The sequence below is a fragment of the Linepithema humile genome, chromosome 5, assembly GCF_040581485.1.
Source record: "Linepithema humile isolate Giens D197 chromosome 5, Lhum_UNIL_v1.0, whole genome shotgun sequence".
NCBI classification, from domain to species: Eukaryota; Metazoa; Arthropoda; class Insecta; order Hymenoptera; family Formicidae; genus Linepithema; species Linepithema humile.
Window position 1 is genome coordinate 4,395,241 of NC_090132.1, and position 26,283 is coordinate 4,421,523.

At 32.4% G+C, this 26,283-nt stretch overlaps 6 protein-coding genes and 1 long non-coding RNA gene across 9 annotated transcripts in view; 5 read left to right on the forward strand and 2 right to left on the reverse strand.

Annotated features, from left to right (window-relative positions):
- The first annotated feature begins 12 nt into the window (after positions 1-12).
- Positions 13-3,378, forward strand: Nulp1 (Nuclear localized protein 1). The gene is made up of 8 exons (XM_012372651.2): positions 13-407; positions 534-913; positions 1,023-1,251; positions 1,384-1,637; positions 1,710-2,019; positions 2,127-2,420; positions 2,496-2,689; positions 2,899-3,378. Exons 1-8 carry the CDS (start codon positions 276-278, stop codon positions 2,921-2,923), a joined length of 1,818 nt encoding a protein of 605 aa, XP_012228074.1. The 5' UTR covers positions 13-275; the 3' UTR covers positions 2,924-3,378.
- Arp3 (Actin-related protein 3) lies at positions 2,899-5,649 on the reverse strand. The gene is made up of 6 exons (XM_012372652.2): positions 5,507-5,649; positions 4,935-5,115; positions 4,536-4,850; positions 4,142-4,456; positions 3,848-4,066; positions 2,899-3,769 (listed from the first exon to the last, which is right to left on the reverse strand). Exons 1-6 carry the CDS (start codon positions 5,548-5,550, stop codon positions 3,590-3,592), a joined length of 1,254 nt encoding a protein of 417 aa, XP_012228075.1. The 5' UTR covers positions 5,551-5,649; the 3' UTR covers positions 2,899-3,589.
- On the forward strand, positions 5,592-6,748 carry LOC105675471 (uncharacterized). 3 transcript variants are annotated; one of them, XR_010890382.1, is made up of 3 exons: positions 5,592-5,732; positions 5,809-6,010; positions 6,134-6,748. It is a non-coding gene; the product is annotated as an uncharacterized lncRNA (long non-coding RNA). The 3 variants fall into 3 exon arrangements; XR_001101269.2 differs by having other exon boundaries at positions 5,859-6,010; XR_001101270.2 differs by lacking the exon at positions 5,592-5,732 and adding an exon at positions 5,765-5,782 and having other exon boundaries at positions 5,859-6,010.
- Positions 6,749-8,052: 1,304 nt separating this feature from the next.
- On the forward strand, positions 8,053-10,473 carry LOC105675468 (UPF0764 protein C16orf89 homolog). Its single transcript, XM_012372654.2, has 7 exons — positions 8,053-8,288; positions 8,535-8,633; positions 8,875-9,024; positions 9,119-9,417; positions 9,739-9,874; positions 9,965-10,067; positions 10,208-10,473. The coding sequence occupies exons 1-7, from the start codon at positions 8,183-8,185 to the stop codon at positions 10,356-10,358; spliced, it is 1,044 nt and encodes a 347-aa protein (XP_012228077.1). The 5' UTR covers positions 8,053-8,182; the 3' UTR covers positions 10,359-10,473.
- A 1,777-nt stretch (positions 10,474-12,250) lies between these two features.
- yellow-g (L-dopachrome tautomerase yellow-g) overlaps positions 12,251-26,283 on the forward strand; it is a 49,413-nt gene continuing 35,380 nt past the window's right edge. The window contains exons 1-2 of the mRNA XM_012372572.2: positions 12,251-12,570; positions 12,767-12,805. The gene's annotated coding sequence lies outside the window, so the exon portion shown is untranslated. The remainder of the gene's footprint in view (positions 12,571-12,766; positions 12,806-26,283) is intronic.
- LOC105675424 (uncharacterized) lies at positions 12,569-19,402 on the reverse strand. Its single transcript, XM_012372574.2, has 5 exons — positions 19,249-19,402; positions 15,420-15,492; positions 15,172-15,333; positions 14,615-14,768; positions 12,569-14,402 (listed from the first exon to the last, which is right to left on the reverse strand). The coding sequence occupies exons 2-5, from the start codon at positions 15,489-15,491 to the stop codon at positions 14,287-14,289; spliced, it is 504 nt and encodes a 167-aa protein (XP_012227997.1). The 5' UTR covers position 15,492; positions 19,249-19,402; the 3' UTR covers positions 12,569-14,286.
- Positions 19,406-26,226, forward strand: LOC105675285 (uncharacterized). The gene is made up of 4 exons (XM_067355756.1): positions 19,406-21,660; positions 22,032-22,152; positions 22,273-22,521; positions 22,637-26,226. Exons 1-4 carry the CDS (start codon positions 21,595-21,597, stop codon positions 26,059-26,061), a joined length of 3,861 nt encoding a protein of 1,286 aa, XP_067211857.1. The 5' UTR covers positions 19,406-21,594; the 3' UTR covers positions 26,062-26,226.

The window sequence follows — 26,283 nt, forward strand, 5'->3', positions numbered from 1 at the left end:
AAGCATCTATCAGTGTATTTCGTGATTGAACATGTAAGTCGAGAGAAACGATATTGAATAAAACTTATTGTGAGTGATAAATTACAGAGTTGGAAAATATTCACATAAAAAAAAAATTTACGAGAGTTGCAATTTTTACTAAACAGCTGGTATCAGTGTGATATCAATATCAATGTTGAAGTATTAATATCGTAATCGTAAAAAGTACTTGCAAACTTATTTTCGATATTTTAAAGAATCGATTACGTGTTCTGTATATTTCTCAATAATACGATATGTCCACACGATATATGAAAAAAGTTTACGGCAGTGATGTGATCCTTGACAAGGATAACGATGGTGCAAGTGACATAGAAATTTCAGTGACCAACGACACCAAGTCCAAGTCTTTTAACGTTTTTAATGTAGTACGTAAACTAAATATTGTTATTACATTTATAATTGTTCTTCGAAATATAATTAACGTTACAAACTTATGTATAATTAACGTTACAAACTTATACAGAATTAACATTACAAACTTATATTTACAGTTAAATCAAAATTCAGACAATGACGAGCAAGAAATCAGTGATAAGCAAGATGAGGAGGATTTGGTTACAAACGACACAAATTGCAACGACATGAAACGTAAAAAAAAGAAGAAGAAGCGTAAGAAGTTGGAGAATATTAAAAGTCAACAGCATCGTGATACAGAATGTAATGAAAATGTAGACGAAATTGAAAGAAGCATATTGGAAGTGAACAAATTACTTGGGGAACCAGTAGCAGGCTGCAGTAATCAAGTTTTAGAACCGCAATGGATTAATAAAAAAACTAAAGAAGACATATTATCTGTACAGCACAAACACTTGAATCCATATAACGAATTGAAGAGAATTTTTGGTAGTAAAACTGTACAAGCTGAACGAAGGTATAATTGCACTTATATGTAACGTACGATCATATGTATTTACAGTATGTTGAAACATATGTGCAATTCATAAGTTCATATTGAAAGAAAAAAAACTATATTCTTATAGCAAAAGCAGAAACAGAGGTCGTACTGGACATTTGAAAAAGACATGGTTGGTTTGCCCGCGGGATAATTGGCCACCGATTGGTAAATCTGGATTATCGATGTCTTTAGATAACAGTATGGAGACTGCAGGGAATGTACAGTATTTTGTATTTGAACATAGCTCTTCGTACAAACAGACGCAAATGAGATTCTTGCAAGCTGTTGAAAGTTTAAATCCAGAGAACATAATTGTAAGTAAATTTATCACAAAAACATATTGGAATGCAATATTAATTTATATGCTATGGAAAATTTGTAAAAATATTTTCTACTTATCTATATAAATATTTGATAACAAAGACTTCATAAAAATTTCATTTTAGAGCATAATAAATATACATTCTTATCATGTGGATGCTCTTCTGCAAGTAGCAGAGCTCTGTAAATTAAGCGAAGATTTACCAATGGCAGCACAATTTGTTGAGCGGGCTCTTTACTGCTTAGAATGTGCATTTCATCCTTCCTTTAATGTAACAACTGCTCAATGTAGGCTAGATTACAGGAAACAACAAAATCGTGCATTGTTCATAACACTTTTTAAACATCTTGGATTTGTTGGAGGACGGGCTTGTTATAGGTAAGTATAACAAGTATATGATTCAAACGAATGTTGAAACAAAAAGTAAAGAAATTTATGTTAAAATTTCAGAACAAGCTTGGAATTTTGTAAATTGCTTCTGTCATTGGATCCTGATGGTGATCCACTAGCGATGGTCTTAGCCATTGATTTCTATGCTTTAAGATCTAAAGAATACGAATGGTTTATAGAATTTTGTGATCTTTGGGAGAGTGCTAGAAATCTAACTCAATTGCCAAACATAGCTTATAGTTTGGCCTTGGCTCACTTCCGTTTGGGAAATAAGTCTGATGCTGATACGCTTCTGCAAAATGCTCTTATCATGTTTCCAGGTGTATTAATGCTATTAATTGAGAAATGTAGCATACAAAGCGACGTTAAGGTATTGATTTAAAAAAATTTTTTTATTAATCACAGTATTTTAAAGCATTTTTTGAAACACAGTTTTAGAATAATAGATAAATGTTACTCAAATATTTTATTTACTAGGTAATGGGTCATGAATTCTTCAACTCCAAAGCACAAGCTAGTACATCACCAGCTTTAGAGAAACTGCAAAATTTATACGTGGTGCGTTGCTTCCACGTATGGAAGGAGGCAGATATTTTACCATGGTTGGAAAAATGTGTGCACGCTGTGCTGAAACGTATTGAGGCTAAAGATGATTATGTCAAGTATTGTCAACTAATGCGTAGCAAACGCTATCAAGGAAGGCTACCAAAAAATATTTTGAGACACATCATATTAGCAGACATGAAAGAAGTTATAATTAACGTTCAAGAAGTAAATATTTTACACGTTGAGATCATAAAATGTATTAGTATGAGATTAATTTATTAAAATGTTTGCTTATTCTAGATCCAGAATGAAGGTCCTGTGTTGTCACATGATCCATTACCGCCGATAGACACTATCGATATCTATAAGAGGCCTACGGCAAATGATAGACTAGCTGAAAGAAATTCAAACGTCTTTTCTCTCTTCTTCACTTCACTATTCACGGATATCAATGGCGAAGTAACAGCTGCTGCTTTAAACGGTTTAAATTTATTGTAAGTACATACAAAAGTAAAAAGTCATGATTACTTTAAAAGACAGAAATATCTTATTTTGTTTTCAATATCTAATTTCGTAAATAACTCATTTAAAATATTAATTGCTATTGTAATTAAAATTTCCTTATTTATATAAATTATATATATGCAACGAACAGATAATATGCTAAGTAAAGAATATTAATTACAATTATTTGTTTTTTCAGCGAGGAAAATGATGACAATGCATAATATTTTCTAAACACGTGGAACTTAATAATAACACAAACTATACAATAAATTGTTCCGTTTTAAATAGTGTATAAATGCATGTAAGAATACGAATACATAATTAGTAAATAATAGTACAATCAAAAAATTTCGAGTATAAAGAAACAAAGTTGCAATTTTGTTAGTTTCTCCAATCAATAAAAAAATTTTTTATTTCCTTTTTTTTGAATATATGTATGTATAATGCTACATTATCATGAAGCATTCAATAATAAATGATTATTACAAATCTGTTATGTACGCGTCTTCTGAACATTTGTAAATATGATAAATATATCTATATATTTTGCAGTAAATAAAATATAAAATAAATTCTATATGCGTCTCATGTACATTGTATACATGTATCTACCGTACATTATAAACAATCATTGTATTAAATATAAGAAAAACAAGAATAAACATTATCATATTAATTTCCAAAGTATAATTATAGACAAATCATAAGTTCAAACATACTGACATGATTGTGTAAAAAAGAAGTATGAGAATTAAGTCTCTTTATCAATCAATTAGAATCTTTGAATTTTTTAAATCTGCATTTAATACTATGTGAAAAAAGAAATCAGAATTTTATAAAATGATCAAAATAATTTGAATCGCGTGTTTATTTCATTTATTTATCTCTTAAACCATACTGTGAAACACGGGATTATAACGACAAATTCCAGGACCATATTCTTGATAAGCCTTCTTTGTGTGACAGACTGTGTAGAATTCTGGATCACTGGCCAGCAACGCGCCACCATACCATACCGCGCAACGCTGCTTGTGATGCGATATCACACGGACGTCTATTGGTTTTGGCTAGAATATAAATTTAATCAAATGAATAAACACGGAAAAAACAGTATTTTGTAAGTAAATTATTGTCACGATGTTTACCGTAATATGGCTGCCGCTTAGTGTCTCACTAAGCTTCAGCCGTGTATCGACAATCTTTTTTATATCGCGTTGCAGTCGTCTACCAAAGTCCTTGAACATAGTAGAGCCCCCCGATAGCACAATGTTACTGTATAATGGTCTTCTAACATCGATGGGGCAGTTTTGAATTACGTCATCAACAATTTCATTGAGCGGCGTTGTAAAATCCGGATTAGAAAACTGTAATTTTTATATATAGAGAAAAAATGTTGAACATCGATTATGTAAAGCATTGTATGTATGTATACAACTTACTTCGGGATGGAAAAATATTTCCGGTCCAAGGAACCTTTCATATCCGACATCCACGACAAATGGTTGTTTGGTGATATTGTTAATACCTTCATATTTCTTAATTTTCGTAGGATCGCTATCGTATTTGGCGAATTCTTTCGATATATCTGGGCATATATAACAATATTTCTCTTTGATTGACTTGGCTGTTTCTAACGACTGCTCAGGCGGTATTCCAATCTCTCGTTCTCTCAGCAGACTTTGTATAAAATAAGTAATATCACGACCAGCAATGGGAATGTGCTTTATACAACTTCCTATAACAAAACCTTGTGCCTGTAAAAATACAACGTGTTGTCAGACTTGATGTGCACGATTTTAAAAGTAAATCTCATACATATTTTTGTGTACGTACTACTGGAATTACGTGAGTTACGCCATCTCCACTATCCACAACGACGCCGGTTAAGGTACGGTCCTCTAAATTCTTGGCTGTCCATGAAGCCGCTAAGGCAAGAACAGCTTGCACAGCTATGTAAAGTCCTGGTACATTAAACGACTCAAACATAATTTCTGCTGTGTATTCTCGATTTTCCGGAGTGTTTAATGGCGGTTCTGTTAACAGGAAGTAATGATCTTCTGGTTCCGACCTGAGGTATTTGAAAATGCATTGTTGTAAGAACTTCTCCATCAAGTCCCAATCCTCCACTAATCCATGCCTCACAGGATACTGCCAAGTTAAAGATCAGAATGTATTTATTAAATATTCATTAATAGCAATCTTGTTTTGAAAGAATACTGTATAGATAAATACTTTAATCGAGTATCCAGTGGCTTCAAAAGCCTCATCTCCGATGTAGGCATCTAAATCTTCGACGCCTTTTGTAATTCTCCTCGCATTATTGTCACCGACCTTAATTGTCTCCTTGATAGCGATCGCTGAAGGTATAGTCAACTGGGGCTCTTTATTGCCAGCAAATCCTAATTTCGTGTATCTGTATGTAAAATAACTCAATTATTAATTATTAATATAGCCAATAATAGCTTGATATTTGATTATTAATATAACTAATAATAGTTCAATATTTAATTATTAATATAGCCAATAATCGTGCTGGAGTAAAAGACATCAAGCATGTAATTTACGCGTGGGCGGCAAATATTCTTACGTCAATATGATTTATCACAGAACGGAACAAATTTTCTACTACAAAAATTGTAAGATGGAATGTGTTTGAATCATCGAAGGGGCACGGTTTACCCTTTCGCAGGTTTATCTGAAGTGTGTCATCGCACTGACAGATTAAAGCGGCTTCTAACCTAATTGACTCCGCCCTAAATCGGCTGTTCCGATTGTTTGTTTTAACGCTCCAGGATCACACTTACCCTGTGCCAACATCGATGACACACGCGGGGAGACGTCCGAGCATGATTCCGGCTCCACCGATGACTTATCCTGGCGAAACACACTCGTGCTGATGACGGTCGCGGCTAACCATTAAACCGCCGTGGAAGCAGCGCTAACCAACACCACGCCTCTCGCGCCGTATCGTACAGCAGCGACACCCGGTACGTGACCTCGGTACCGCAGCGTTTGCAAGAAAAATATATGGTACGCTTTTGCACCTTGTTCTTTTTGTCTTCCTCTCTCTAGACGTAAACGTATACCAATTCTTTTTTAAACATAGAAAGTGCAAGATGGAGCAAATAAAATTTAATTATTTCCTTTTTATCGAAGGAGCGTAAACACGCAACACACGTGTACAGCATGTGTACGTGCCGCTTGTTTGGAGCAACAGAAATGGTGTGTTGTATGCATGTGCACGCCAGTACATGCGCAAGAGGTCAGAACCTTAGAGAGAACTGTCAAAAGCAATAAACGATGGTACGGTTAGTATCGTTACAATATTGAGTAATGTTACATATTCTTGTAAATTTATTTTACGTAGTCTAGAATGTTATACACAGAATTCATTAAATTGCCGCTTAATTGCCATATTTTTAAATTAACAGATACAATGTAGAACGTTGTCGAGTATGTGATCGTCATCATTTACTCCTTGAGAAGTAATGATTTTATCGATGATTAATAAATTCTGAACGACATGGAATTCTGGATGACCGAGAATTTCATCTTTCATCATTCAAGATCAAGTTAAGAGTGTATACCTGAAGTGAAGTGTTGTCTCAATCACACTGTACTGTATAAAATCTGGTCATCATGCGAAGGATGCCTTCTGAAATTTTCCTTGGAAATGGTGGAACTCTTCATCGTTCTTTAATGTTTATATTAAAACTTGGCTGGCAGTCAAGATTCCGTTTACCAGTGCTCTTAGTGATTGTTTTCGTCGCCATGGACTATAGATTACAGTTAGAAATCGAATTTGGGAACAATGCAGACCAGCATAATCACCTGTAACTGAAATTAGAAAAAATATTATGCTATCACATAGTTAATTTATATATTTAAGCATTATATGCTAATAATGTGCAATAGATATTTCGAGAAAAGTAAAGATATGGATTGTATTTAATTATTATAGAATGTCTAAAATGTAATGCATATATGTGTTAATTGTTAACAGTGATAATAATTATATCACATTTTATAAAGTTTTACTCACAAAATATTTTGCTCAGCACTCGTAGATTACTAATATTTGTATCTGATAGATTGATATACCTGATATCTGTCATAATATTGTTTTAAAACTTTCTTGTACCTTGCTATACTAAATTATATTACATTTTATTATATTAATTTATATTGTGCAATATTTAAAATATTCAGTTTATATAATTTTACTATTACAGAAATATTTAGAAGATAAAGAAGTATGCACAAGAAATTGATTTCAAGAAATTTTTTTAAAGTAAATACAGAATTTATAATTTGTTACAAAAGTACATGTAATAAGAACTAAAGAAATTTTGATTGTGATAATTTGTATCTTAAAGTGATTTTGTTTATGATTATTAAACTGAAGATAAGAAGTAAATAAAGCAGAAAGAAAGACTTTCTTTCATAAAGTTTACTTGTTTGCAAGATTTTAAAATAAATTTTGTTAGAATTGATATGACAAATTTTTTTATGAGAAATTAAATATTTAGTAAATACACAAAATAAGTAATTACCAATTATGTAATTAATTCTAGCACATTGTATATTTCACCCATGTATAATGTATATTAAAATTATATTATGAATAAGAAATTATTTTTTTAGAAACTATGCATAATTTTTATTTTTTTAAATAAAAAATATATTTTTTTTATATTTCTAGTTATTAAAAATGCAAGAGATATAATTGAATTGTAAATAAAAAATTTGTTTAAATGTTGAAAAGATTACACTTTTACGTTTTATTTTTGCTAATTAATTTTCTTATATCACTCGATATTTCTCAAAATAATTTATTTTTCTTTAGATCTTAAATTAAACTTTTAATCTTTTAAATATATTTTAAATACTTTTTTTATCAAAAACTAATTAAAAACTATAAATTAAGAAAATTAATTAATTATATCTATAAATGATTACTTATATCTCTATCTTCGATATAGATTATATCTATCGATTATATCTATAAATGATATGATTAGATATTTTTAATCATAATTATACTTACTATTATGTGAAATTAAAGTTTGTAAAAAAAGCAGAAATATCTACGTCATTCCAGAATAAACTCCTTAATTATAAGCTACCATACATAAGATAAATCAATAACTCTCTCAATTCTGTAGAAATAGTAGCGCAGCTGGAAATAGATTGAAATTCTCGTAAATGGTTGGGAAGCCACAATAATTCAACGTGGTCCCACGCAAGATGTTTTTCCTCTCAGGACACGTCTGCCTTATGAAGAAAAAGTGGTTGCTTTTGCACGCGTTTTCCCTACCCGCTTCAGAAACATTGCGCTTTTTCTTCGATGAAGAAAAATCGATTGACGATAAATTTCGCCGACGTTTACTCAATATGCACAGCTGTTCATGGTGGGGAGATTTTCCTTATATAGACTGTGTTAATGGTGTTTATCGGATTTTCTTCGCGTAACCGCTCCGATGGAAGCTAGTATCCCAAGATTTTCCAAGATTGCCTTCGGGATTCTTCTTCTGTTCACATGTTTCTCGTCGCAAACTGAAGCAACATTTAAGCTGGAAAGTTTCCGTGAGTGAATTAATAATAGTGATACGAGTGTGTTAAAAATATAGTTTTGATAAACTTAAAATTTTAATTAAATTTGACCTGCTATATTTCGTATAGAGAGTTTGTGTTTAGTATATGTATTTTAGTTGAGTTTGTATTTCGTCTCGTTTAAATCTTTTCATGGCACCTATAAAAGTATTAGAAATAATCGTCAAAGTATATCAAATGTCAATTATAAGATGATAAAATGTATACTGACTTTTCCAGAGCAAAAATTAGTTGCTTTAAACAAGGTTCTTGACTACATTAACAATAGACCACAGCAGATGAATGCAGATACTATTTTCGGTGTTACATTATGTGAAGGTAAAAAAGTTTTATTAATCTTAACGACAATTATTAAATATAATTATTAAATAAGACTAAATGTGTTGATAAGTAATGATATACTTATTTATATATACTTTTTAAATAAACTTTTTACAAGAAACCTAAACTAAAATTTTAATTAAAATATAAAAATTTTTAATTTACATAAATTAATAAACAAAAAAATGTATTTTTATCTAATCTAATTAAATGTGACAATTAATCTTTTAAAAAATAGCTAATTTGATGACGGCACTTTTGCATGAGAATGTACAATATTTGAACAATACAGTCTTTACTGCTCTTAATGAAGTAACTACATTATCCGATTTGACTAGAAGAAATTTGATGAATATTGTTACTCCGACGAATAAAACAGAGCATTTTCGTAAGTACATACATTTCTCAAAAATTCTTTAGATTATTAATTAGTGTTACCATAATATTTTATGTATCTTAATCAAGATACAAAATTTTTGCAGTTCAATCAGTTTTAAATGATCCCATCATGTGGATAAAACCTCTATTATGGACAAAGCTTTTTCCAAAAGTGAAACTCATTCCAAATCAAAAATTAAACTATTTGAAAGTCATTAAATCGATGTGGTATGGAGCACCTAATGAAACAGAAAGTGATGAATGTTTAGTCAAAATTGCACACAGTGGTTCAAACAAAAAGTGTCAAATTCCTGAAACTTGCATTGAAATATTAATGAGGAATGATGGTACTACAGGATATCCTCTCACGCATAGATTGCTGATTATTCAAATCGCTAGAATGGTAAAATATCATAAAATTAAAATGTTGCTTGAAAGAAGAATTTATAATTTTTCTTAACTTTTAAATTAATTGATTTTTCTGATTATTTTGTTCATATAAACTTGATCTTTTGTTTTGAAATAAATATTTAATTTGAAATTGATATTTAATAATAAGATTTTTCTCAATTATATAATATGCTTATCGTATTCTGTGCGTGTGCACACTTGTTATATATTATATTTAAGAAAAAAAATCTTTTTCTGTACATTTTGATATTTATTTCTATGTAAGTTGAATTAATAAAAGAATAATATTCACACATCCAATGGTTGGCTTTAGTTTGGATGCCAAGAAATTAAATTGGCACAGTTTTCTCATTTGGTACCTACATATTGTGCCAAAATTCTTCAGAATCTTATCGATCTTGAAGCATGGAATTTTCCAATTGTTGCAAGAGACCTTATGATTGAACAAAGTATGTATATATGAGTAATAAAAATATTTTATGTATAATAAATATATAATTATAAATATTTTATGATTAATTGCTTTTGTAACTTTTCAGTCGTTTTATGTGGTATGGAAGGTTACTATGAATTCATCGATAAACACTATGAAGATCTAATATTAAGCTGGCCTCATTCAAGCGGTTGCTTTGGTTTTCAGAAGTAATAACTCATGAATTACAAATATAATTTGACACAGATTTAAATTATATAATCATGGCATAATTATTGTAGTTAGTACTGAGAAACTATGTACATACTTACATTTTACAACAAAAAACGCATCATGTTAAATGTTTCAGATTTGGTAAAGAACACAGAATCACCCGACGATCATCATCGCAAACCGATTTTGGATGTGAAAATCATACAACAGGCGCTGCTGCTGCAGCGCTTGCCTTATTTATTCGAGAAAATATAGAAAATGCATTCAGGCAATCTGAAATTGTTTAAAAATGCGTCTCATGTTGACGATCTGAAAAAGACAATTCCTTTCAGATAAATGTATCATCCATATCTTTTAAGATTTATAAACTATCTTACAATAACATAACCAAGTTCATTGATACTTTCTAATTGTCTATTTCTTCTCCTCCCAGTTATTTACAATAAATATTAAGATTATTCTTCGTTTATCAAATATCTCATTCTAGAAATATAACCTACTTCAATTTACGATCCGGCGGTTAGACAAGCGACAAAACATCATTAACTTGTGAACATCTGTTATAAATAGTACTTTCCAGCAATCGCTTGTTACTTTAATCATGTTTAATCAGTACTTTCGACGAAAATTCACACTTATTTTGCTTTTAACACGAAAACATGATGAACTGCTTAGCATTCGTATTCAGCGTATTAAACCCGGGAAAAATTACGACGACTGCAGCGCTGCGTAGCAGGGCAGCCAACTGCTAGTCACAACAGTTATGTCACATCCATAAGAAAATGCATATAGAAATGGACCAATCCAAATCCTTATGTATATGCTCTTGCGCCTATGCAAATTGATATGAATATACCCTTATTCTATTGGCAGCACTGAGTTTTGCTAAGGTCAATTCGGAATGCGGAGCGCGAACAATTCACAAGTAAGTTGATTAATTATTTTATCCGTTCTAATCGCGTAGTAGAGAGACATAATAATTACAAATTTTTGTCAGGTGTGCCGATTAATGTGACGGGCGATTGTTTGAACGTATTATTTGGATTTGTTCGCGATTATACAGGTGTTTTGTCGATTGTCTAACGATCTATTGGAGGTTATAATCCAAGTAAAATCAAATTCTGGCGATAGATACGCAATATAATCTCTATATTTTCTTCAGAAAATCGAAACGAAATGTATGTACATCAACAACGATGTACATACATTCGTACTACGATCTTTGCATGACCGCCAAGACAATCGTTTTTCCGAGCATAATGCCCGGTCGATCGTTGTCGTGTAATATATATGTTATAAATATGTGAACGCAACGCGGCGTTTTATCTCGGCATTTGTTGTACCGTAATAAATTCGCGACGTAAGTCTATAATTTTCGCCCTAAATAAAATACGCGAGCTGAGTTTTATTCGGTACTGTGTGTAGTTAAGTGCGTGTTTCCGATACTCGTCGATGGAATTGATAGTGCAAAGCAAAATTTACGAGTAGAGCGAATTGCAATATTCTTGCTGGTGAGTACAACTACTTGTTCATTATTTAAAAAATATATGTATGTATGTATAATTATGACACATACATAATTACAGAATTTGTATTTATCGAATATTTATAAAGATCTTTAAAAATATTTATTTACTAACATATTTATTAAATATATATTAAAATTTTTTGCGTTTGTATTGACGCGCCCAGAAAAAATTCAAGTTAAACGACGGTTAAACCGAATAGTTATTTTATTAGCCACCAGGCGCGCTGTATTCAATGTTATTCTACCGACAATGATGAATTCGCGTTATTTTGGAACGCTGAGCGCGAATTGTGGATTATCACGCATTTTATTCGTATTAAAAACAAAATAAGTGCGAACTTTTGTCGGGAGCGTTGGGAGTGCTGATTAAAGTGACTGTTCAAACATGTAATGTACCGTGAATATTCATAATTAACGGTGTTTAGTCGATCTGGCAACCAGATCGTTACAATTCCAATATGTATATATTACATGCTTTTAACGCTACAGATACGCAGTATAATCTCTACATTTATTCAAAAAAATCGAAACACAATGACTATCTATTAGTATAATGTAGCATGTTGAAGATTTAGCTTATCAGACTTGTATCGGGTAAAACATGGTTGTCTTGCGTACATATTTACATCTGACGACCTTCGCGTCACCGCCAAGTTAGTCGTCATTCGTTTCACTTACTATGAATTCGTATATGTATAATACCATGTTGTTTTTGTACAACATTCCGTACATTCTGTTTGTAATATTTCATGTGTGCGGACGCGACGCGGCACATTTTATCTCGCATTTGCATATCGCGATATGAATCCGAAATGTTCGTGTAAAATAAAATATGAAGGAATTGATTTATTTTTGTTTGATAGTGTAAGTGAAGTGCGGATTTTTGATCATTCGTTTGGAACTTCGATGGAACTGATGCGGAGCAGACTATTAATCTGCAGCGGCTGGAGCAGACTTCAATATCTTAGCTGGTGAGTACAACTATCTATTTATTATTCAAAAATATATATGCATAACTGTGGTAAGGCACACATACACAATTACAAAATTAAAATTTTTATGATTGCTAACGCATATTATATAGTAATCTATAATAATCTTACTTATAATAATCAAAATATATTAAAATATATATAAAATAACTAAAATATATTAATATTTTCGCAGGTACAGCTGACAGCGTACTTAGCTAAGGTACAACGACCGGTGAGTGAATTCATTCTATATAATTATGTGTCGTATGACAAAATACTGATATCATTCTCTGTGTTTGCCAATATTTATTATATAATTGTTACGAATCGTGACAATCATATTTTCGTCTGCAACTTATATTTCTACAAATAAATAATAAAGTACAAAATTATTTTCTTTCTATCTTAATTGAGGAAAATTTATAATTACGCAAATTATATATGCTATTTTATTATTCTTAAATTATAAAATTTTGAAAGTATAAATTATATGAACATATATACAAATGAAAATTTTATAGAGACACATTATAAAAAGTTTAAAACATAAACTATAAAAAATTTAGAAACTAAAATTTTTAAGATATAAATTTTGAGCATATAATATTTGATTTAATTTCCAAATATATATGAGAGAGAATATATTTCTTATTTAATTTTTTAAATAAGTTTAATTGTATAACATGTTTGCCAAAGAATGAATTGTTAAAGTACAGTTTCGGATGCGTAGAAAAATCGTGATACAATTGCTTATATTATAATAATAGATTAATCGATTCGCTTTTATGGCACGTGTTTCACCAAGTGATTTTTTTTCCGGATATCATAAAATTCAGTAGTCCTTTAAATCAGGTTTTCAAACTTTGTAAAAGGAGCTCAATTGTTAAAGAAATATCGATATATTATACTTCTTCTCATTACAGTAGCTTTTGTTATATTAGTCCAAACAATTTTTAGCTATTATTTGTTGTTATTTTTAGCTCAATTTACAATCTAGGCGGCACAAAATTCGTTTTATTTAATTGATAATAACGTGGAAATAATAGAACAAGGACAAATTTTTCATGAATTTTACTGTATAAGATATATTATTCATTATATCTTATATACTTTTTCTCGATGTCGTCTTGACAATATTATAGGGAAAATATTTTAGTATACAATTTATTGACAATAATTTTTGCTTGCCTTTTTTCTTGCATTTTCCTTTATATAATAAAGCGAAGACAATTCAAACAACTTTTATGAAAATTTGATAAGCGTATATTATTAAATGTGCATGAGATGCACAAATATGATTGTGCAATTCGTGCACAATCATATTTGTGAAAGAGTATAAACGTATGTGTGTATCTTAATAAAAAATTAAATAATATAATAATAAATATGTATTTCACGCGCCATTTTCTGTATGATAAATTGTAATTGTAAAAAACTCGTTTTGATTGATCTAAGACAACCTTGCTGCTGCATGGTATATCATTCAACATTGTTCAGTGTAGATTGATACGTATTAGTAGCGAAAGTAGCCGTGTACCATTGCAATCGATTGGACTATTGCAAGAGCATATCGCGGACCGATATAGGCTCACGTGGGCTCATTTGAATGATAGCAATATTGTTGTGGACATTACACTGTTCTCCAACCTCGATCGCTTCGTGAATGGTCTGGGCACGGGTCCTGCAATTGTATCTACGTATTCAATCTTGCTCTCATGGTCGTCGGTAATTGTATGGTTTTCCATAGGGACCCATTCTTTTGCTCAGCTTCTCAATTTTCAATTGTTGGAAGTAACTGTATACTACCAGCCACATGTATACATATATCACTGCAAAAAGATAATTAATATTAAATTGATCATCATTATTATGAAAATTAATCAATGTTTTTATTGTTATTAATATATCAAATTTTATGACATTTTTTAAAATCTCATTCTACAGTAAGAAGAGAAATACTTTCATTAAAAAAAAGATTTATTCTTTTTAATAATTAAATGTCTGATGTTTATTTAAAGCGCGATTGATGTTAAGTACGTACCGACAGCAACTAGACCGAAAATAAGCCACAGAACACCGTTGAGAACTTCGTGGTTTATGAAGAACATAATCGCGGTGTAAAGAACGCTCACCAGAAGAGCTACGGCTAACATGATGCCCAGGACCACCCATGGAAGCATCATAAACGTATTTTTCTGCAAATACAGACCGGTCGAGGTCATGTTACCCGTTCAATCGAGGTTACATTTTACGTAAATTGATTTCATATAATAAATATATGTATATTAAGATACACACATACGTCAGTATACATTTAACATATATATTTAAAATATTTTTATAAGAAAAAATAGTTTAAAATTTTTCCGCATATTCGTGATCAATGATGGAAAATGTACAATTTTTATACAACGTATATATTTACATACATTAATTCACAAATATTCTGAAGAACTTAAAACCATTTTTTCTTATAAAAAAATTTTAAATTATCAGTGACTTTATATATCTTGCAGCTTAAAATATTTAAGACACTTCTGTTTGAGTATTCTTCGGTGACATTTTACTGTCGAAATTATGATGAAAATATTTTCTTACCCTTAAAGCGCCGATTATGAGTAGTGTAGAAATTAGAATGGTCATACAGAGATTGATCGCGAAGATGATCTTTACAGCTGTTTTGTCTAGAATGTCGATAATTATCGTTTTCCATTCTACGTTTGCTGTGAAAATCAGAATCAGGGAGATCACAGCGAGTATCTACAAAAAGCATCGCATTTAATAACTTTAATAAGTCGAACGTCGAATATTAAATTATGCAAATTAGGAAATATGAAAATACTTACGATTCCACATACTCCGCTAAAAATTGTCCCCGTTTTAAGGGAAAAACACCTACAACACGATGTCAGCTGCATTCTAAAACGCAAAGAAAGAATGAGATTATTTTTTGCCAAATATTATTTACTGATAATATAGATTACATTGCTAATTTTGCTGACTTGTTAAAATTACAACTTTATCACATTTTTAACGAAAATATTATTGTGCGCAATTAAATCATGATCTTTTAGTAAATATGACAACTTATAACGTATAACAATAGTTGCAAAATTAATGAAACCAATTCTAGAAAAAACGCGAATAACTGAAGAATGGAAATGTGACAATGATTCTCTAATTATATGCTTCAATAGTGTCTGAATTGAAGGAAAAAGAAATCTTTGCTTTTAAAATAGCGGTATTGGGTGACATTCTTGAAGATTGTCGTGCTCGGAATAGATTCGAATACGATTTACATAATTACATCATAGAAATCCGACACACCCGTGTTTTATTCACCGATTCTGAAGGATGACGTAGTAACACAATATTGGGCGATGATGCGATGGGATCCGTTTACATCGCGGTATATCGCAACATTGCACGCAAAGTTAATTTGTGTCGAGAATACGGGAAATTTAGGTCATTGGCATGTGCGCTGCGCGCTGGCATCTATTTTAGATACATGTTGGATTTGCCGTCGCTGACCTTTCTTCCGGAGTTTGTTATTTCTCCAGAACTTAGGGAACGATATCCGGCGATAGAGGATAGACACATTCGTGTAGAACAAACATACATTTTGCATATAAAAAATATATAAAATTTTGCGAAATTTACTGCGCAAAAATACGTGGCTTTTTCTTTAAATAAAATAAAGAAATAAGAACGAAAGCAATATCAGAATCTAAAATTCGAATTTATATATAAATTTGTTTCTGGAAAACATCACATTAAGCGTGAAATATATCTATCTAATTTTAATAAAACTCAAACATTAGGTTCTCACAATCTATCTCACAAATAATTTGGTTCAAAAATGATTGCAAGTATTTAAAAATTATTTATTTTGATTTACTTAAAAAAATTTTTGATAATCTTAAAGCTCTTAAATTTTTTAAATTGTTTTTTTTATCTAAAATAGCACTGACGCTTTTTTCAAAATTGAAAATTTCAGAGTTATCATACAATATCGGCACTTTATTTATCGAATCAGATAGCAACGAATGCTGTATATGTCACAGGCATAGGCTTATGTGCATATTTGGTATAGTATATCGAATTATATATGCGATCGTGCGCGATCGAAGGTCCGATACTTCCTTGCGTTCGTCTGCGGAGATCGGCCAAGGCGCAAGATCACTATAGAATCGTGTACATGCGGCCGCGACAACGCCGACGAAGTTCGCTCGAGGTCTTTCGGTCCCCATAAGGAAAAACACGTCTCATGGCCCTACGCCGTTCTCGCGAACTCACCCGTTTACTCCGTACAAAAAGCTATCACGTCACAGCCGCGAGTGATGACCGAACAATTAAGATTACCTTGCGGTTCACGGTGAATTGATGACTGTACTTGACCGACACTTGAGTGGGATCAAAAAAAGTTTCGGATATTAAGAGTTCTCAATATCCTTGGACCATTTTAGTTTGTGATGTCAAAAGAGAGAGAAATTGGAAAACGCTTCTTGTAACTTTTGTTTATGCAAATAATTGTTGAAAGTTCAAAACATATTTATCAAATAGCATGAAAAATTGTGACAATTTAGGACATTAAGTGAAAAAATCGTAGAGTGATTGAATGATATAGTTAATGCTGGAAATCAATGAGGAGAAAAGAATAAAATTGTTGCAGTACGTAGATGCATCCCGGAAGAGCGCATTATGCACTGCTGAAACGCGCGATTCTATCCGACTCGTGCAAAAAGAGATTGCGTCATCGCATAAAAGAGTACTGTGAGGCTCGGCCGATCTTTTTTCGACAAGAGAACGAGCCCTTTAAATGCCAATATTGTAATCTATTTTGAGCAATAAGCAAATATTTTACACGTGGCATAATTTCTTCAAAGATATTTGCTGTGAATAACGAGGAAATTATGCAATACGTTTTTCTTAAATTAGTAATCATTAATGAATTAATATATACATATATAATAAAGTAAATTTTAAGTTAAAAAAAAATAGCTTTAAAAAATTTACATTTAAAAGTAAAAATTTACGTTTTAATTTTGAGATTTATATATTTTATTTAAAAAAAATAACTAGCACAAGTGCGACGTCTAATGACGTTGACTTTCATTTATATTTTCAAATGCGATAAGCAGATGATAAGCAAATGACAGTGAATATTTATTCTACGCGGAATACATGCTTGTGTTATATGTCATTAGCGACGATAACAAAAAATTCCTATAGAAAACGACATTGCGATAGACGCGGGGTCGATTGGCGTGTTGCACACGGAATTGACGTTAAATTTAGGTTGTGAGTAAGCTACGCGCAAAAAAAACGTTGGTTAAAAATACACAATACTATTCGATAGACGCGTTAAATGAGACAATATCTGTTTTCTTGGCCTATATATGATGATTAATCAGGAATAAAAGGAAAGAGACGACACCCCATAGAGACATTTCGCGTGCGTTCCATTCGATTGTCTTAATATAAGAAAGGGGTGCGGTTTTAGGGGAAATAAAGAATGAAGATCAATATTGTTCAATAAGAGAAACTAGGTCATCTTAAGAATTCTCGTATTAATCAGTAGTCTTGAATATTTTGCAAAAGTAGTTGAATTATAATTTTCAAATTACTGTTTTTAATACCGGAAAGCCGCTCAGTTTGAAAAGAAAATACGATGATAGATTATTTTTATCAAAGCCAAATTTTGTTTCACATGTCGTATTCTAAATATTAATTAATTATTTATTATATACAAGTTTTTTTATACATATATTATGATATATCGATTTTATGAATTTTTTATCAGATTGTCTCGAGTCATCAGTTTTGATGTCATCAATGTTGTCATGCTAATTGTGCCAATAAGTCATCGCAATTCCGTAAGATGCATGAAAGATTGTCTCACGTCAGTGTTTATGGAAGAATATCAATGTTGAATGATTTCTAAGAACGCAATGAAAATGCGTTCATCGTGATCCATATGATAAGTTATGTGTATATTTTACGAGGCGCAATACGAGCTTAAACTATGCAAAATCAAGCGTATATTTTTATACTTTAGTCACGATCAACGTGCGGCCTCCTTTTACTTCTCATGCTAAAACGCGTTTTCTTGTATCTTACGAAATTTACGAAACATTTTTGAAGGTCAACCTCGATTTTGTAGCAGATTTTGTAGCATTTGAAGGATGTTTTCTCTTCAAAATACATTTATGATTATTTTTTTAAAATTAAGATATATTTTTCCTTAGCTAGTTACCTGTGATTGTAATATATTATCAAATTGATAATACTACATAAATGTATAAATTATTTAGAAACGTATGCTTATAACAGAAAAAGAAAAAGAATTGAAATCTTCAAGAACGTGATTGGTGAATCGCGCCGTCACGACGGATTATAAATGACACTGTAAAAACGCTATCCGCTACAAAGCGAAGTTCGATTACATCACTTCAAGGCACCGACTTGTTTACAAGTCACTGTTTGCATTCTGCTACTTATGTCATTAAAAATTTAACAATTCACTTTTGATTAATTATTCAATTGCCTAAACCGTCGCGTATCACCGTATGCGAACGTATGAAACACTTCTTGCCTGCCGATAAAACTACGAAACGCCAATATCGCCGATCCGCGAAAGAAGATTCTGCGACTCGCGATCGTTCGTGTACTCACTTTTTTCTCGAAGCGCTCTCTTTCCAAGATCGATTGCGCAGGTGTACGGTACGTGCCGATTAGGGGAAACGGACGCGGATGCTGCACGAACGAGACGAGATGAGACGAGACGCGGAGGAAATCGCACGCAGGTCCAGCTCGCGCGCGTTCCGCTCGCAATAGGAGATGACCAGAAACTGTGCCAAGAACAGTGCGCGGCCGCCGCGCCAAACCGCGATGGTATACACCTACGACGCGTACACCTACATCGGTGCCTGGGTATACACCAACACTGGCGAGCCTACACTTGTGTCCATGTATGTGTGCCTCGTGTGCGCTACCGCGACTTACGCGAATGGCATATATCGCGCGCGATGCGAGAGGAAAGCGGGGGCCTCGCCACGATCGTGCTTTTTGTATGAATCGTTTGTAAGATCTTACGAGCGCGCTGGCTCGTAATAAGCGGACCGCAACCGTCGTTCATCAGCTTCTTCGTGTTTGATCTTCATCCGTCGCATGTTTAACTCGCCGGGAAAGTCGCATTTTACGTCGCAGATGCGCGACTTTCCTTGCATTTGCTTTTAGAGATCCGCGCGTTTCTCGGTCGTTAACTCAACAGAGCAGACGGAGACTAATGGCTACTTTGAATTAATAAAATCTTATGTAAGTTTCTTCACACAGATTTTGAAAAAAAATGATATAATTTTTGAAAAATTATATCTATTTTTTTGGATATTTTGAATTATTTCGAAAATTATATTTATTTTATTATGTACAAAAATAGTACAGCGTGTCATAAAATCTCAATTCTACTTTTTGGATCTAAACATTAGAATCTAAAACATTTCAAGATACTTTTAATTTCTACTTTTATTTATTTTTTTTTAAAAAAGTTAAAAAAATTGACATGGTTGAAAAGGTTATTTCTGATTATCATTACGTTTTAGCAAAATAGCATAATCCTAAGATTTGCGCAATATCAGCATGATTCTACGGGGTCAAGAGCAGAGTAAATATCTCTAGTTTCTTAGAAATATCTCTAGTTTCTTAGAAATGATTGAATTTCTCTTTTTTTTTTTATATAAATGATTGTATGAATGATACATGAGATTAATAGCACGTATCTTGTATCTGTCATCAGTTACAAAGCAAGTTATAGAGTCATAATTATGTGTATCATTCTTATACAACAGTATAATTTCCGTGATAGGTTCTCCAAGAAAAAGGCTGAGACAGCTGACTGTTCTAACGCGTTTGTTAGTTTGCATATATGTTGAGTGACCTCGAGATAACATCACGATGAACTGACTGACATTGCAGTTATATTTGCACGTATAGGTAATGAATGATTTCACACACGAGCTTGACGATTTCATATCTCTAAAATAAAAGCATTCGCTCTATGTTTGATAATGTGCAGTGCAAACTTTCGCGGTGTAAATAAACTTTCCCCATGCGCAAACATGTATATTTTTTTATCAGTTAAACGTGTATATCTAGCGCGTGAAAGTAGAGCTGCTCCTGCAAAACATTCGTTTCGGAATAAAGAATAATAATTACTATAATAGAATTTAATAATAGCAGCTCACCTAATCTTGCTATATTTAATGAGGTTTGTCGTAACAATTAATTCGTCGCGATTGTGAAACAGTTATTTGAATGATGATCTCACGTTGGAAAACATATAACTCAGAAAATTGAAATTTTCTATTTTTTTAAACGTTATAGAATACATATATAATTTAGAGAAGAGTATATCTTTAACAATAAAATTATTAGTATGCAATTAAAAATCATGATTTTAATTAATAGCATTTTTTTTGCAAGATTGTTCTTTGATATTTAGCATAACATTTTTTAATGTTATTTTATGTGATAGATCACAATAATTTACACGACTTTTATACATTATTTTTTCAAATCTCTTTGAAATAAAGACGAAGAAGATACTTGGATTATTTTATTTGAGATAATTTCAACACAGAAACGTTAAAAGAGTTGCAGGATTTTAGGCGCAAATTATATTTGTTATACAAACATGAAAAATATATTTTTTAAATTGCTCTGAATTTTTTATATATTTATTTTTAATGTTGAATATATATCAAGTATTTAAGATATTAATTTAATATTAGATTTTAATGCAATATTGCATTAAGGTAAAGAAAACAAAACATCGAAACATATCCATTGATGGCGAGTAAATGTGCAGCTGTCTATTTAACCTCTCAAGTTAAATAGGCTACTCTTATTACAAAATTTTTGTTAAATTACAAAAACTTAAAATTGAAAAGTTTAAGCCGAGAATGATTGTAAGAACGAAAAATAAGCTCGCGATCGAATTACTTTCGGAGCTCTGGTTACACAATGTCTGGCATTACGAAATATCTAACCCTTGAAGTGCAAATATTATTCATCAATGTTTTAGGTTTGGTAAATATCTCAGTGTATTGTTGTAATAGTATCTTGTAAAGTAAAAATTAAGTTTAAGTGAAAATTATTATTAAGAAAGTGAATTTTTTTATAATAATTCTAAAATCGCAAGTTGTAAAGGTTATTTTAATTGGTACATATTTCAATTATAAAAAGCAAATTTGTCAATTACTTTACACACAATTATATATTTTCACATTATTTAAAGTATCTATCGATACTCTTTATTAATTATTTAAAATATCTATCGCGATTATATAAATTATGAAAGTTTCGTAAAGTATAAATCATAATTATGGATTTGATTTTTCCACATTGGAATTCCAACACTTGTTTCATTCAAGTTAAGTATGTTGCATCACTTTGTCAAGGCCTTCGGTACTTTGAACTGGAGCTGGTTCAAGTGGGATCAGCAGTTACAGAAAATCTGGAACTTATCAGTTTTGCAATCCAATGAACTAGACGTGAATAATGTCAACTGGCTGAAGATCCGTTAGTACTCTGTCTTAAACATTTGATATAAATATATAGTCGGTTATTATATTTTACCGATAATTAAAAAAAATTTTTTACAACGTTAAAGTAGAAATTAAAGATAAAAAATCTCTTAAGCTCTATCATGGATCGTCGGGGCTCGATTTGTCATCGGTCGTGTCTCGCTTCTCGCGTACGGGGCTAACATCTACACAATAATATCACGAAGGCGGCAGAACTTGCTCGTATTTTGGATGGTGCTCAGCGTTTTTAAAGATATTATTTTGGAAGTTATCGTTATTGTCATTACTTTCCTACTGTGGTACAAGGGAAACGTTCCAACGTCGCACTTCGTCGGGTTTATCTTAGAGAAGACGGCATGGCTATGTAAGTAAGAGAAAACAGAACTAATCAAAAAGAAAAAAAACAACCATTCACAATAAAGAATAATTTCTCTTTATATTTAAACGATGAGTCTTGCAAAAGCGTTTAATCATTTCAGTTTTCTTGACTTACAAATGGTGCACGACTCTCAAATGGCACACGCAGCTGCGAAAAGTAGAGAAAATTCGTAGATTCACTTTAATCGCGCGGAGAAGCATTGCGAATATCGTTCACGCTCCCGGAAAAGTCAGAATTTCTCTGCAGGATGAGTATCTCAGTCCAGCGATAGCCAGACGGAATAAGTACGCGAGTCTTCTGAATCTGGACATGTTTTCAGACGAATCGTTCAATAGAGTAAATTTCGATTTGAGAGCTTCTAAATCCTTGACGACTTTGGCGACCAACGATAGTGACGACTCGAACGATACGAACAATCATGATCCGATCGCTAACGACTTGAGTGTGGCCGAAAAATCGATGAAGATGCTGAATGTAACGGCGGAGGACGTGATGGACGCGCGTGCCAGGATACAGGAGCGATCTTATTGGAACGAACAAAACGTACCATCTGACGCAATGGAAGAACTAGTGACACAGTTCACCCTGGAAAAAGTAGAAGACAAAAAGGATAACGTGGATCACACTTTGAAAGAGGAGGATACTGTACGAGATCATCCGACAGAGAAAGAGAGAAAGAAAGACGATAGCAAAAATTCTTTGACGGACAGTAAAGATGAAATTTTGAGTAGAAAGCAGGAAGAGAATATTTTATTAGTGAAAAATGTAACGCCAGAAAAGACGAAAAAAGAAGTGAAGAGAGCAGTAAAAATCGTGCAATGCCCATCGAATAAAGAAAACATGGAGGCCAAGCCATGCGCTTCTTTTGTAAGGAAACTGGAAGCGAAACTTTGCTCTATTTCTGCAAACCAGAAGGAAAAGAAGGTCGATCAGAAAATGCATCCTTGTCAAGTTAAGACAAAATCAACGTCAGCCAGTACAAGTTTAAATAAGGAAGAATTTGATAAAAATTCGGAAACACTATGCGCGTGTCGTCGTGTTTCGCGCAACATTTATACATCAAAAAACGGAAAATATGCGCAATCAATCAATATCAATGATAAAAGTGTTAAACATGATGTAGATAAGAAAGAATTTAAGCGTTTTGTTTCTACCGGCATTACACAGAAAGGTAAAGTCAACGAATACAATTCGACGTCGAAATATTCAGAAATATACCGTTTAAAAAAACAAATTAAAAAATCCGAGGACTCTTTCAGAAAGCAGTCGGCTACTTGGGAAAGTATGTCTTTAGCGCGAACAGCACATGTCTCGGGATACGCAAAGAATGTCGTCGCGACTGATAAAATATCTATTTCTCCGACTGAAACTTTTAACGAATCGAACGATTCTCTGAATGCGCGACGCAGATTAAAATACATCGAGCAGATGCGAAGTGGACCATCGGTCGATGTGCGCTCTATTTTCAAAATAGCATCGTTAAGAAGAAAGAATTATGCGGAATTTGAAGCTTATAATCTTACCTTACTGGAAGATAAGAAAGGGGCGAAAATGAGGAAAAGTTCGAATCGCAAATTATCGATCGAGAAACGTGAAGCGATAGAACGGAGTGCTCTAAGGATTTGTAACGAGTCTACTTTGTTGGAGAATAAGAAAGAACTGGAAGCGGAAAAGAAACACAATTTATCTTCAAATCATAAACAACCAATAAAGATGTCAAAGATGAAAGTTTTAGGAGCCGATGATCTAACGTTGAGAAATAAAAAAAATGTAGAAACAACAAGAAGACTTAATTTGTCGCCAAGTTACAAACAGTCAATTGAAGAATCGAACACTTCGAAAACTCGTAATAAATTGGCGGAAGATACAAGAGAGTTGCAAGCTAGAAAAATACACAATCCAATGAAATATGAAACGTCAAAATACGAAGATGTTGAAACTTCGAGCGTCTCGAATTTTTCAGAGGCTAACTACGAGAATACTACGATTTCTCTATCCGAAACACATCGAAACGCAAACGCGCGTACGTTGCTGAATCTCAGAGAAATCACGAGGAATATCGAATGGACTATTCATCCGCGAGGAATCACATTAATCAATAAAAATTTATACAGCCAATTTTTGGAGAACGGAAGATTTCACGAGAGCCGACAGCGCGATATCGTCGACGACAATATCGCCAATGCACTGCACGGCGCTTTGTTTTTCAAGCCTGAGATTACAACAGGAATCTTTCGGCGCGCCTCAACGAGGATCGGCGAATCCTTCCCGAATATCCCGACATTCCTACGGCAGGATTTTAATACAGAATTCACCTGTCGCGTGAACAATGAGATGATCGTACGAGACCATTTTTCATTCTTCGACCTTGATTTCGAACGGATGATGGGAGATCAAAATCTGGAAAGCTCACATGATAGTGAAAATCATGTTGTTGAGGAGGAGGAGAATCATGACTTGTGCCCAATATTTGTTGATCCTGTTCCGGATCAACAAATATTTACTGTTCCGGATCAACAAATATTTACTGAACCAGAAACCGGAATCGAAAATTCGACGGAGATTATCAGACCGCAAGAAGACGCGCGTTCGAGCACGGGAAATGTTCAAGCGATAAATATTTTGACATTTGATGAAAATCACAAACAGGTAGATAATGGAACCAGCGATAATTTGCCAGTTCAATCTGTCATTGAAGGATCAAAAAGCTTTTACATTGAAGTGCCAGAAGAAAGCTTATATAATGCTACATTGCCGGTCGAACAGCTTGAAGAACAGGGAAATATGAGCCATGCGATTGGAGATAATGGCTTTCAAGCTCAAAAGCTTAATAAAAGTAATACAAGCTTTGATGAAAATAATAATGAACATTATAGAATTTTAGATCATAGTGCGGATAAAACGATCAATGATCAAAGCGAACAAGCTTTTGACGACAGTGCAACTTCAAGCTTATCAGATGATAATCATCAATTTAACATGTTAATTAATAAACCAAAAAAAATTAGAATTAATTATATTATTGAGAATTCTTCGAAATTATCTCTTCCCGGCCCATCATCGTTTATTGAATCAGATAATTATGATATATCAATATTAAACTCAAGCGAGGAAAAGTTTCAGAAATTGACGCAATTTTCGGATAGCGAAACTACGTTGGACAATCGAAGAAGCAAGTCAATATTGAATTTAAAAATTACGGATGATGATACAATTTTACAATTTGAAGATGTTGAAATCTTAAAGTCGAAAGCCATGCAAAATAGCGCTAGAAACGAAGACGAGGACAGAGAAATGATTTACGAGAAGGCGAATGAATTTTCGACAGGTCGATTTTTCAGAATGAGTTCAGTCGAGAAGCTACAACAAGATGATAGTTATTATTCCACATACGAAAGAAATGATAACAGATCAAATACACCGGTTTCATTGGAAAATGGTAGTTTAATGGAGGAATTTTCAAATGATATTCCGCCAGAACAATCGTCAGACTCTTCTGCCAATAATTCTAGACATTCTCAGTAGCGAAAATTCACTGAAAATCAATCTGCATATAATAATTACAATTTGCAATTTTAAACGCTACAGGGATATATTATTTTTATTTGACAAAGTAATTTTACATTTCTAACAAAAATTTTATACAAAAATACGATTTATGTACATACAAAATATATTCACGCTAGAAATTTCACATACGATAGTCTAGTCATTGGTAACTGGAAAGGCTGCACTGCTTACAGTAGT

What these genes read in the sequence shown, in the direction of transcription:
- LOC105675285 (XM_067355756.1), top strand. Translation starts at nt 21,595, where the DNA reads ATGTCTGGCATTACGAAATATCTAACCCTTGAAGTGCAAATATTATTC. An exon ending in TCATCAATGTTTTAGGTTTG is followed by an intron (nt 21,661 to 22,031) that starts GTAAATATCTCA and finishes CACTTTGTCAAG; the next exon opens with GCCTTCGGTACTTTGAACTG. An exon ending in TGTCAACTGGCTGAAGATCC is followed by an intron (nt 22,153 to 22,272) that starts GTTAGTACTCTG and finishes AAATCTCTTAAG; the next exon opens with CTCTATCATGGATCGTCGGG.
- LOC105675468 (XM_012372654.2), top strand. Translation starts at nt 8,183, where the DNA reads ATGGAAGCTAGTATCCCAAGATTTTCCAAGATTGCCTTCGGGATTCTT. An exon ending in TTATTCAAATCGCTAGAATG is followed by an intron (nt 9,418 to 9,738) that starts GTAAAATATCAT and finishes GGTTGGCTTTAG; the next exon opens with TTTGGATGCCAAGAAATTAA. An exon ending in GGTTGCTTTGGTTTTCAGAA is followed by an intron (nt 10,068 to 10,207) that starts GTAATAACTCAT and finishes TAAATGTTTCAG; the next exon opens with ATTTGGTAAAGAACACAGAA.
- LOC105675424 (XM_012372574.2), bottom strand. Translation starts at nt 15,491, where the DNA reads ATGCAGCTGACATCGTGTTGTAGGTGTTTTTCCCTTAAAACGGGGACA. An exon ending in TCATAATCGGCGCTTTAAGG is followed by an intron (nt 14,769 to 15,171) that starts GTAAGAAAATAT and finishes CTGTATTTGCAG; the next exon opens with AAAAATACGTTTATGATGCT. An exon ending in TTTCGGTCTAGTTGCTGTCG is followed by an intron (nt 14,403 to 14,614) that starts GTACGTACTTAA and finishes ATCTTTTTGCAG; the next exon opens with TGATATATGTATACATGTGG.
- Nulp1 (XM_012372651.2), top strand. Translation starts at nt 276, where the DNA reads ATGTCCACACGATATATGAAAAAAGTTTACGGCAGTGATGTGATCCTT. An exon ending in GGAGGACGGGCTTGTTATAG is followed by an intron (nt 1,638 to 1,709) that starts GTAAGTATAACA and finishes TTAAAATTTCAG; the next exon opens with AACAAGCTTGGAATTTTGTA. An exon ending in TTATAATTAACGTTCAAGAA is followed by an intron (nt 2,421 to 2,495) that starts GTAAATATTTTA and finishes TGCTTATTCTAG; the next exon opens with ATCCAGAATGAAGGTCCTGT.
- Arp3 (XM_012372652.2), bottom strand. Translation starts at nt 5,550, where the DNA reads ATGCTCGGACGTCTCCCCGCGTGTGTCATCGATGTTGGCACAGG. An exon ending in TAACTCACGTAATTCCAGTA is followed by an intron (nt 4,457 to 4,535) that starts GTACGTACACAA and finishes GTATTTTTACAG; the next exon opens with GCACAAGGTTTTGTTATAGG. An exon ending in AAATATTTTTCCATCCCGAA is followed by an intron (nt 4,067 to 4,141) that starts GTAAGTTGTATA and finishes TAAAAATTACAG; the next exon opens with TTTTCTAATCCGGATTTTAC.